The 11731-nt window shown below is 58.6% G+C and overlaps 1 protein-coding gene across 2 annotated transcripts in view; it reads right to left on the bottom strand.

Annotated features, from left to right (window-relative positions):
- Positions 1-3233: 3233 nt before the first annotated feature.
- Positions 3234-11731, bottom strand: part of PLEKHG2 (pleckstrin homology and RhoGEF domain containing G2) — a 45723-nt gene continuing 37225 nt past the window's right edge. For both annotated transcript variants that reach the window (XM_084612626.1, XM_084612625.1), the window contains one exon: positions 3234-11586. In XM_084612626.1, the coding sequence (XP_084468752.1) occupies positions 9101-11586 (2486 nt within the window). In that variant the 3' untranslated portion in view covers positions 3234-9100. The remainder of the gene's footprint in view (positions 11587-11731) is intronic.

Below are 11731 nucleotides of genomic sequence, written 5' to 3'. Positions count from 1 at the left end.
GCCCAGTGGACGGCTGGGCAGCTCGCACAGTGTGACGTGGCTGGAGGGGGGCAGAGGGGCTGGGGTGCATGAGTCACGGGCACTTTGCATTGGATGGGGGCCCCTCTAGCTGGCCTCACGTGCTCTGAATCTGCCCCATTCTCCTGAGGTAGATCCATGCGGTCTGCACCCCCTGCCATAGTTCTTGACACCCTCCCTGCCCCCCCCCATGCCCTGGGAGAGGGTTGTCCCCTTGCTGGTATGACTCAGAGGCGGGGGAGGGAGGCTAGCCCATAACCTGCCCCCTCCTCCAGTGCAGAGCTAGGTGCAAATAAGCAGCTCCTTGCAGGTTCCATTTCCTAGAGTCACTCCCTGTGGGCCCTTCTCCGCCCCTACCCTGCTGCATGCTGGGAAAATCTGCAGACACGCACACACCCCTTACTGCTAATGATGCCAGGGAGCAGAGAATTCTGGGTATTTTTTCCAGGTCATAGTAGCTGAGCACTCCTGGGAAGTATTGTGTCTGTTTTACAGGCGGGGAAACTGAGGCACAGAACAGTTGGGGGGGAACTTATCCCGCAGCAGCAGAGCCAGGAATAGAACCCAGGTATCCTGCCTCCTCCTCCTCCAGTGCCCTAGCCACTGTACTGCACTGCCCCATTGTATGGATGGGGAAACTGAGTCACGGAGCCTGGACAGTGACTTGCCCAAAGTCCAACAGGATGCTGGGACTTGGACCCAGAGCTGCTGAAACCCGGAGTTTAATGCCCCCGGCCCCGTCTAGCAACTGCTAAACCAATCTTCCTACCCGCCCCCCACCCCGCTGCACTGCATTCTGGGATACCTGCCCCAGTGTGGGACCCAGCCAAGGGCCTGCCAAGGCTGTCGCAAACCTGCTAACACGCAGGCTGCCCTCCCCTGGAGAGTCTCCGTCTGCCGGCCGGCCTCCCCCACGCGGGCTCGGGGGAATTCCAGCTCAGCCTGGATTTCTTCAAACTTATCTCCTGCCATCTGCATCCAGTTCCCAAAGGTCGGTATGCTCCCTGGCGCGCGGCCTGCCCGCCTTGCAGCCTTCTTCCCACCCCGCCTCGCGGCACACCAGCAGGCCCCAGCTGGCGACAGATCTTGGGGTGGGTGGGGGGGGTCACCCCGGATCTGGGGTTATTTTTTTTTAAACTCCAGAGCCTGTTTTACAGGGTCTTCCCCCACCCTCCCCCAATGCCGTTAATTAAATACACCTGTTTCTAAAAAGAAAAGTGGGCCTAACGGATTCTGTGCCAGAGACGAGGTGGGTGAGGGGAGACCTCCTTCTGCTGGGGACCACGCCAAACAAATTCTAGGCTATGCAGCCATCCGATCCCCCCTGCAGGCTTTGAATGCTGGGTTCTCAGATCCCCACCCCACCCCTGCCCCAAGCTGCTCCAACTGGAGCTCCAGGAAAAATTGCCAGGGGAGAGGGGGTTAATACATGCTTCACCAGTGGGGTGATGTAGCTATTTGCCAGGCAGCCGCAGGCAGGTGGCAATCAAGCGCCAGGAGCTCCCACCCCAGCTCTGGAAGGGAAATGTCACACAATGGTTAGAGAGAGACACATATATGTGACAAATCCAGCCTGAAAGGCAGAGCGGATTCGAGCTGGGTCTGCCGGGCACCTGGGTTCTGTTCCCAGCACTGGGACTTGGGGCGAGTTATTTGTAAAAGGGAAAAGTTTAAGATCCAGACGCTTTGAAAGGTTGGTGGGCTACGGTCGTCCTCTCCAGGCCACGGTCACAACTCCTGCACTGGGCTTTCTGCCTCCCACAGCCGCAGCCTGCAACCACAGGCCCCCTGCTCTTCCCAGAGCTGGGAAAAGGAACCCAGGAGTCCTGAATGCTATTTCACTGCTCCTTTTCCAGAGCCAGGGACAGCAGACAGGAGTCCTGACTCCCAGACCGCCCTGCTCCAATCACTAGACTCCACTCCCTTTCCAGACCCAGGGATAGAACCCAGACCGCCCTGCTCCAACCACTAGACCCCACGCCCTTTCCAGAGCCCGGGATAGAACCCAGGCGTCCTGACTCCCAGACCACCCTGCTCCAACCACTAGACCCCAATCTGCTGTAACCCCAAAGGCTGGGAATAGAACCCAGGAGTCCAGGGTCCCTCGTTCAGCTCATTGGAGCCCAGCTGCACCGTGGCTGGCCCCAGTTTGAACCCAGCTCCAAAAGAAAACATGCCCCCCCGGCCCCAAGCCCCTGTTCCTTCCCAAGCCCAGCCGGTAGCAGCTGTGGGACACAGCGAGCCAGAAAGGGGTGGGGTGGGGGGATCTAGTGCAGGGGTGTGGGGGGGGAGGGGGGTTCTGTGCATCCATTTCCAGCCCCTTCATGTCTCCAGCCCGTCTGAAGGCAAGAGGGAGAGTGTCAGGCCAGGGTCACCCCGGGAGCCACCGCAAAGGCTGTCCGGCTGCAGCTGCAGCCAGCTCTGGGTTTGATCTGCTTGGTTGTGAGTCAGGGCTATGAGCAGCTGGGGAGGGGGAGCAGGAGAGGGGAGGGGTGTGGGGGAAGGGAGGAGGAGGAGTGTGGGGGCAGGGAAAGGGAAGGATATGTATGGGGAAGGGAGGGGTTGTGTAGGGGACAGAAAAGGGAGGGGGTTGTGAGGGGAGGGGGGGGAGGGAGAGGGGAGGATATGTATGGGGGAGGGGAAAGTTTGTGTAGGGAGGGGCAGAAAAGAGAGTGGCTGTGACAGGAGGGGGAGCAGGAGAGGGGGCGTGGGGGAAGGGAGGGGGAGGATATGTATGGGGGAAGGGAGGGGTTCCGTATGGAGGGGAGGGGGCAGAAAAGGGCATGGGTTGTGAGGAGAGGGGGAGCAGAAGAGGGGAGAGGTGTGGGGACAGAGAGGCTATGTATGGGTGAGTTTTTGCTCACAGGAGGCGGCCCCTGGCTCTGGGGCTCCTTGGTCTGTCATAACGAAGGAAGGACACTTAAGTGGTGGGCTGGGAATCAGGACTCCTGGGTTCTCTCCCTGGCTCTGGGAGGGGAGTGGGGTCTAGAGCAAGGCTGTATCAGAACCAGGACACCTGGGTTCTCTTTCTGGCTGCGGCAGGGAGAGGGGCCTAGTGGGTTGAGCCGGGAGCCAGAACTCCTGGGTTCTAATCCCACCAGCTCATTGTGGGGCAGCCACTTTCTCCTGAGCCTCAGTTTCCCCATCTGAGAAAGCTTGGCTAAGGAGATGTGCTGGGGACAGTTATTCCAATGAGGGCCTGCTCGAGAGAGAGAGGGAGTCCAGCATCACTGAAAACATCACTGTTTATTTATGGCTGGCAATTTTTTTTTCTCTTCCAAAATTAACGTTAATACAAAACCAAAACCAAACCAAACCAGAAGTAAAAAGAACAAACACGTCCAACCAAGTTGTACGTATGATACAGGGGCCGTAAACCAATCCACCAGGCCGGTAACATAACATCAGATCCTAACCACCGCCAATGGATTTACAAGAAGGCAAACTTCACAAGAAGCCAGAGGAACTAAAAACCCTGGGGCGTTAATTTAAAGGTGATTGTGACAGCATAAATAACGGACAAAGCTGTTTGAAAACCACAAAAGCTCTGGCGAGCAGGGGTGTGAGCCGAGGCGGCCGCTGGCCCAGAGGAAAGTGTAAACATTCATATTCGGTCACAAGTGGCTGTCCAACGATTTGGACGGAGACAACGTTACTGGAGGCCTGATCCTGGCGCCTGGTCCCTCCTGCTCTAACCACTGACGGGAAGCAACACACTCCTTTCCCAAAGTTGGGGGTAGAACCCATGAAACCTGCTCTCAGTCCCCCCCACCCCTGCTCTAACCACTAGATGCCACTGCCCACCTAGACTTTACGAAGAACCCAGGAGTCCTGGCTTGCTCTAACCACTAGATCTAGCTACCTTGAGCTGGGAAAAGAACCCAGGCGTTCTGGCTCCTGGTGCTTTGCTCTCACCGCTAGGCCACGCTCCGTTGGATTGGAGCGCATTGGGGAAATCTGAGGCGACGTTGGCAGGAGCAATCCATTAGCGCTTGGAAGGGGCTCAGAGGCCATGGTGATGGGCAGCGTAGGAGCATACGAATACCTGGATAGCTTGATCCCTCATCCCTTCTCAATTTCACAGCCTTCAGCACTTACCACTCACCCCCGTCCCGCTCCCGCACACCCCTGGTCACACTCAAATGTCCACCGACCTCCTGTGTCACCCTCCCCCTCCTCGCCATGGCTCAGGGGGTCACGTCTGCCCAGGAGGGCGCAACGCAGCTGAGAATGGAACCCAGGAGTCCTGGCTTCCCTCCGCTAACTGTTGATCTTCACTCTCTCCTAGAACTAGGACAGGAACCCAGGTCCCCTTGCTCTCTCTGTTAGATCACACACCAACCCAGATCTGGGACTGGAACCCAGGAGTCGTGGCTCTCACCGCTAGACCACACGTCAAGCCAGACCTGAGAGTGGAACCCAGGAGTCCTGGCTCCCTCCCTAACCAGCAGGGCGCGTTCCTGCCCAGACCCGGGAAGAGAAGCCCAGCAAGCTGGCCGCCGACCCACTGGTCTGAGCGCCGCACTAGGCCTAGTGTCGGTTTTGCACTATCTTTTCCTATCTTTTGGCTTTTCCATTTGCAGGGGTGGGGTGTTATTTGGGGGCCACATCAAATAAATCGGTCGATTCGCTGGATGGCTCTGAGGACAGGCAAAAACAACACCAGGAAAGAACTGGCCGAGGGACGGCAGGGATAGAAGCCGTGCCGGGGGGGATGAGGCTGGAAAAATACGTACCATGCGGCCCAGCGACAAAGCAGGGCAAAGCAGATGGGGTGGGAAGGGGGTTCCCCAGTGGGTGGGGGAAGGAAGGGCCACCTCCACCACAATTCCTCCCCAGGGCTGAGATTCACCCCTCTGCATTGGGACAACACCCCACAGGAAGTCACTGGAGGTAGGACAGTTCTGTATTTGTACAGCACCTGACAAGTGTCCTGGGCCATGACAGGGCACCTAGGTGCTACCGTAATACACCTAAGAGCAATAAAAATATACAGCACCGGGCACAATGCGGTCCTGGGCCATGACGGGGCACCTGAGTGTTACCGTAATACACCTAATAGCAAAACAAATGTACAGCACCTGGCACAGTGGGGGGGTCTTGGATTATGACTGGGCTCCTGGGTGCTACTGTAACATAACTAATGCTAATAAAAACATACAGCTTCTGGCACAATGGGATCTGGCCCATGACTGGGGCGCCCGAGTGCTACCGTAATACACCTAATAGCAATGAAAACATGCAATTTTTGGCATGGGGGGAGGGGGTGTCCTGGTCCTAGGTGCTACGCTAACGCAGTCAATAATAATACCCTGGGGGAGTGGCTCGATTTACAACCATGTTGAGGGAGACAGAACCCCCTACTTCAGGGCATAAGATGATCTCAGACTATTAGAGATGAGACAGATTCCTAATGTGGCGGGGAGGGGGGAGCTTATCCCCCATCTGCCCCTGCAGGGTTCTTACACCTTGCTCTGCAGCACCTGGCGCTGGCCACCCTCAGAGCTGGGATACCGGGCGAGACGGGCCTCGGCTCAGCTCCAGTCTGGTGCCCCCTCTGACGTAAACCAGGTGGAAGTGAGATCAGAGTCAGGTCCATGAACAAAGAGGAGCTACGAGACCAGCTGAGGGCTGGGGAAGCTCAGTCGATTTCATTAACCAAGGAGAGGACGTGATGTCGGGCTAGAAGTACTGCCCTAGGTTGGGTTAAACCCCCTGAAACGGATGAGCTAACAGCTGTCCTTCATTCAGCTTCAGTGTAAGATACAACAGCATTCTCCAAGACCACAGCAAACCACAGCCACTCAGGAATTCAAAAGACTTTGGTGAAGGGGAGTTTGGCAGAGTATAGATTTTGGGGTAAGTGTCTTGGAGGCACAGCACATGGAGAGGGAGACGCACAGAAAGAAAGACAGACACACCCACAGGATGTGTGCTGCTGTGGGTAAGGAAGCGAGCTCTCATGTTTTGGGTCCACCTGTGTTCAGAGAAACAGGACTTTGTATGGTCCCTTGCAAATAAACAAGATTGCATCAAAGGTGCCAGATTCTATCATCAACTTCTCTTCCCAGCTGGAACAATTGCATGGCCCCCACCTTTGATGAGCCGCTTGAGTCAAAAAGGGGCGGTCGGACCTACACGGGAAGGAGTTTGTTGATAGTGGAGGGCTTGATAATTGAGCAAAGGGAGAACAAGATCTAGAGGCAGGGAGACTGGAAACAGGGAGGGGGCAGCAAGTGGGTAATGGGGCAAGGAGCTAACCATTGGAGAAGTTCCCCAAGGGACAGGGCAGATTCTCCAGCTCTCAGACTCTTTAGATCAAGACTGGCTAAAGATTGGCTCTAGTTTAGCCTGAAGGCATGGGCTGGACATGAATGGCCAGGAGGGGCTGGCTGCCTGGATTATACAGAAAGGCAGGATGGTGCCTTCTGGCCTTTAAAAAAAAAAAAAAAAAAAAAAAAAGGCCACAAGAGAAGGAAATGAATGACATTTTAAACCTGGCCTTGACATCTTGGCCAGATTGCCCAAGGCGAGCGTTGCCCCAGCAGTCAGAGGAGAAAAAAGTTGAATCTCAAATGGACGAAAACATGCAGGCTCATACATTACAAGCGGTAAAGGAGCTAATAACCATAGAGAGATTTCCCCCCCCCCCCCCGCCACCCAATTGGTGGGCTGTGAAATAATTTGCAGAAACATGTAGCTAAATGGTTCCATCTGGAAGGCTCGATATTAAATACCAGTCTCTTTAACTACCTGCTGCTCCAATTTAAAAATTGCCTTGTGCAATCCCAGCTTTAGAAATGAAGCAGAAAAACTCATTGCAAAACCACAGACATAGCTGCACTGCTTTTCCAAGGAGCCGATCTTTATTTCATTATTCTCATTTTATTGCCACCCTGTTCCTGATTTCCTCTTTTAGGGAAAGGAAACACACACACACACACACACACACTATTTCCCCTTGTTAATTTCAAGGAAAACAAGCAGGGATTCAAACATCCCAAGAAGTTTCATCCAAATCACAACCCAGGATTGCTCCATCTGGAGGGATTTTACTGTACCTGTGCAATATTTAAGCAAACTGGTATTTTGCATCTTGAATTCATCAGCGAGATCCACTAGAATCTCAGGGTAACTCAGCTCCAGGGAAAGCTGGGAAGAAACTGAGGAGTGGTTTTGAGTTACAGGGTTTTATGTGCCTAGGGAGGGGGAAAAAATCATTCTGGAGTAATTTGGACCAGTGGCCACTCTGTAGAGCTGGAGAGCCACCAAGTTTAAACGGGGCGAGTCAATGGGGCCAGATTCCCAGCTGGTTTAAACAGACATTGAGCTGATGATTTCAATGTTGATCTGATACAAATATTTTTAAAAACCGGTTCTACCCAACTGTCCCAATGCAATTTTTACGGGCAAATTTGAGTTTAAGGTGCGTTTAGGCCTCGTAAACAGACGGACTTGGCTGCCTTGTCATTTCCAGCACGCTCTGTGTGATCCTGGGGCCAACTCTTAAGCATGTGTTGAGGACACACCTGTGGTTCCCTTGGAGAGAAAGCAACTTCCCACTTCCTACATATTTTAGGGCATGCACCAGCTTCAGCTCACCAGAGCCGTAGTTTCAGTTTCTATTAGATTAATTACAGTAGCACCCGGAAAAATTGAGATGTATGCCGTGCCCAGAGCAAGCAACACACCCTGCCCCAAAGAGTCCACAATCCCCCTGGGGGGAAATGAGGCACAGGGCAGATGAAGTGACTAGACCACAGTCACACACTAGGAGTTTGTAGCAGAACTAGGAATACGACCCCTGGGCAACAGCTCACGCAGGTTTAAGGGGGACTTCTGTGGAGCTGGATTTCTGCCCGGGGAGGCCCAAACAGCAGAGTGAAGGCACAACAGGGATTGTCTGGCTGCCACAGCTCAGCATCTCAATGCACCAGAGTCCAAAGACAAACTGACCCCCGGGTCTAGCAAGCCGAGCCAGGCTCCACGCAGCTTAATGCACCAGGCTCTGCACCAGGACAATGGCTTTCCCCAGGCCTGCTGCCCTCGCTCTGCTGGGCTGCTTCAAGCAGAGTGTGGCTGAAGCAAGGATTTGGCCCGGAAGACACTTTGGTTTTCACCCTTAAAAGGAGCAGGAAAATAGTTGGGTGTATGCCTACTGCCCCCTGCTGGCTCTGCGTGGGTCCACACTGCTCCCTTCTGGCTAGGCGGGTGTGCGTGCAGATCCCCCTGCTGGCTAAAGAGGTGTGCATATGTCCGTACTGCACCGTGCACGCTGAAGGGTGCGTGCAGGTGTGTATCCTGCCCCCTGCTGGCTAGGCTTTTGTGTGCGTTTGTGTCCCCCTAGTGCCCACTCCTCTTTACAAACACCCACACCGCTCACTTTGGTCCCCGTCCAGGCCCAATCCGCCGAGGAACGAGCTAGGCAGTTAAAACAACCCAGAGCCAGAACCGAATGCCGTTTGCCTCAGGTGGGGGCTTGCAAGGCGGAGAGCACTTAGCCTGTTGGCCCGTGGGTGCCGTGGCCACCTGGCTGGGACGAGCACAATCCGCTGGGGCCACACGGCTTTTACAGAACAGGTCCCGCAGCTCCCTCCTGGCCTGGGAGGGCTAGAGACAGTTGCTTAATTGCACGGACAGACTCTTGAGTTCAGCTGGCCTTATCCACCCCACTGTGCCTCTAAAGTCACCCAAGGAAACCAGATCCACAGCTGGCATCAAGGGGCTTCATTCCATTGGGGTCAATGGGCCCAGATCCCCAGCTGGTATCAACGGGCCTCACTGCAGTGGGGTCAATGGGCGTCGCTCCATTAATGGACCCAGACCCCCAGCTGGTATCAATGGGCCTCATTCAATTGAGGTCAATGGGCCCAGACCCCCAGCTGGTGTCAATAGAGTAGGGCCAAATTACCCTAGCTGGGGATCTGGCCCCACCCCTGCCAACCCCAGTGGGTCAATAACAATTCATCCCCCCCTACCATCCAGCCCTAGAAATTGGTCCCATTGGTCCCAGGGACATGCAGAGCCAGGAGTGGTCCTGCAGCCATGGCTGTAAACCCCCCCCCCCGCCCGACCTGGCCCGTCACGTTTTCTGCGGGGTCTCTAAGGTGCTGCCGTTGATCCGCCTTGCGCTGGGCTGCCCAGGTGCCGCCAGCAGCGGGTGGGTGAGGCTGACCTGCGCGTTGCTGAAGGAGGCGATCCGGCCGCTGCCCCCGATCTGGATGTTGACGGTGGTGGAGTAGCTGGCCCGATGGGGTCCCGTGTCCCGAGCCAAGTCCCCCCTCGCTTTGGGGTACTCCTCTGGCGAACCCGGCGGCCCCATGCTGCCCGCCCGCTCAGCGTACCTGGAACGCAAGCCGGGGATGTCCGGCCACTTGATGCCATCCAGTTCGTCGGGGCTGGGACTGGCTGAGCCGCTAGAGGGCGCCCCGGAGCAGCACCCCGCCCTGTCTGCATCCCTAGGGGATGGGGGGCTCTCGGGGTTTCCCCTCGGCCTCCTGCCTGGCTGAGGTAACGTGGCGGAGGGGTAGGAGGTGGGCTGCAGGGGGGAGGAGAGGCGGGGGGTGGAAGGCTGGGTGGGGACATGCAAGGGGGCGAAGGAGCAAGGCCGTGGGGGGGCACAGCCAGCTCTTCCCACTGCAGGGCGTTGGCTGGAGGGAGGGGGGGAGCACACCCGCTGGCAGGCCGGCGCTGGAGACTGGACCCTGGAGCTGGGCTCTGAAGCAGAGGAGAAGGGGGTGGGCTGCTTAGCTCGGGGGCCCAGGCACATCCCCGAGAGACGGTCGAAGGCCAGCAGCACGGCTGAGCCAGGCGCCAAGGGGATGGGCTCCCCCAGCCAGCTGGAATTGCGGCAACAGCCCGCGGGAGAGGGCGACCCGGGGCTGGCACAGGGGGGAGGGCAGACGCTGAGCTGGGAAGGGTCCCGCTTGCTGGTACAATGGGACCAGGCATTGGCCTTCTCACTGGGTAATGGAGCAGATGGGGGTGCTAGGGCTCTGGAGCCCAAGGGGCCGGGGGGTGGTCTCGGGACGGCTGAGCAAGGAGGCAGAGGCTTGGTGGGTGCCGAGGTCTCTGCTGACAGAGGCTGGGTGCCAGGTGGCCCCAAAGGGCAGGGGGGCGGTCTCGGGATGGCTGAGCAAGGAGGCAGAGGCTTGGTGGGTGCCGAGGTCTCTGCTGACGGAGGCTGGGTGCCAGGTGGCCCCAAGGGGCTGGGGGGCGGTCTCGGGATGGTTGAGCAGGGAGGCAGAGGCCTAGTGGGTGCCGGGGTCTCTGCTGACGGAGGCTGGATGCCAGGTGGCCCCAAGGGGCCGGGAGCCGGTCTCGGGATGGCTGAGCAAGCAGGCAGAGGCCTGGTGGGTGCCGGAGTCTCTGCTGGAGGAGGCTGGATGCCAGGTGGCCCCGAGGGGGCAGCATTTCTCTTGGCCAGGCTCTGGCTGATGCAGGAGGCGGCAATGTACCTGGAGATGGCCGCGGCGCTGGAGGACAGGCGCCGGTGTGCTGGGGAGGAGGTCTGGAGGCGCGGCAGAGCCGGGACGGGGCTGCGATCCAGGCTGGAGCTGGGCGAAATGGGAGCCGGCCGGGCTGCGGTGCGGCCGGGCTGGGCAGCTGGGGACGGGCGTGCCACCCCCGTGGCCCGGGAAGGCAGCCGGGTGCCCCGGGACAGCAGAGCTACCAGAGGCAGGACGTTGCTGTGGAGCGGAGACGGGGACCCCGCAGCACCGGAGGGTGCCGCCGGCAGGACAGGGTCCGGCGCGGCAGGCGGGGACGCCTCTCCTGTCCCGCAGCTGACGGGCCCCGGCGATGGCTCCTCAGTGCCAGGCGGGGAATCCCTGCCCAAAGCCAGGGCCCGCTCCTCGGGCAGCGGGATGGCGGCAGGCCCGTTCTGCTCCCCCGCCGGCTCCTGGGAGCCGGCGCCAGGGATGGAGGGGCCCGGCCCCAGCAGGTCAGGCTCGGCAGACGTGCCGACACACGCTGGCTCACGCTCCTCCGCAGGGCTGGGGGAGGCGGCTGGGACCGGACCGGCCACCTCCGGCGCCTGCTGGCTCAGGGCCGCTTCCGAGAAGGGAGAGGAGGCTGGTGTCTCCACGGAAACCTCCCTGGCGCTCGCCTCACCCCGGCGCCCGCTGGCCGCCAGCTCTGCCCCCGCCAGCCTGGCTTGGCAGCCTGGCACCGACGGGCACCCGGCTCCCTCAAAGTCCCCGGCTTCGGGCGTCATGCCACTTCCACCGGTAGCGCCAGGAGCAGGCGGCAGAGACCTGCCCGTGCCGGGGCCTTCCCCAGCCGGATCACCTGGGCTCGGGGGGTGCCTGCTGAGCTTCAGAGGCGATTCCACCAGCAGCGGGGGAGGTGAAACAGCCACGGGGGCGGGAAGCTCCTGCCAGGCGGGCCCTGGCTCCTCGGCCGGGGCCGAACCCAGGCACTGGGAAGCCAGGAGAGGTGGAGGCCGGTCGCTGTGCAGATCCAGGGCGTTCCCTCGGATGGCGGCCACCAGCAGCACGTTCTCCTGGATGCAGTTCAGGTGCAGGAGGGGCTCACGGATGAGCACGTGGCCGTAGATCCGGGGCTCGCCTGGGGGAGAGAAGGGGAGAGGGGTCAGCGGCTCCCTGTCGACTTAAGTGCCTTATCCCCACGCGCAGCTGGGTGGCCTAGCGGGTAGAGCACAAGCATGAGCTTCAGAAGACCCAGTTCTTCCTTGCGCTGCTCCAGGGTGACC

The sequence above is a fragment of the Lepidochelys olivacea genome, assembly GCF_965140295.1.
Source record: "Lepidochelys olivacea isolate rLepOli2 genome assembly, chromosome: 23".
In the NCBI taxonomy this organism is placed as follows: domain Eukaryota; kingdom Metazoa; phylum Chordata; order Testudines; family Cheloniidae; genus Lepidochelys; species Lepidochelys olivacea.
This window is presented reverse-complemented; position numbering and strand designations above follow the sequence as displayed.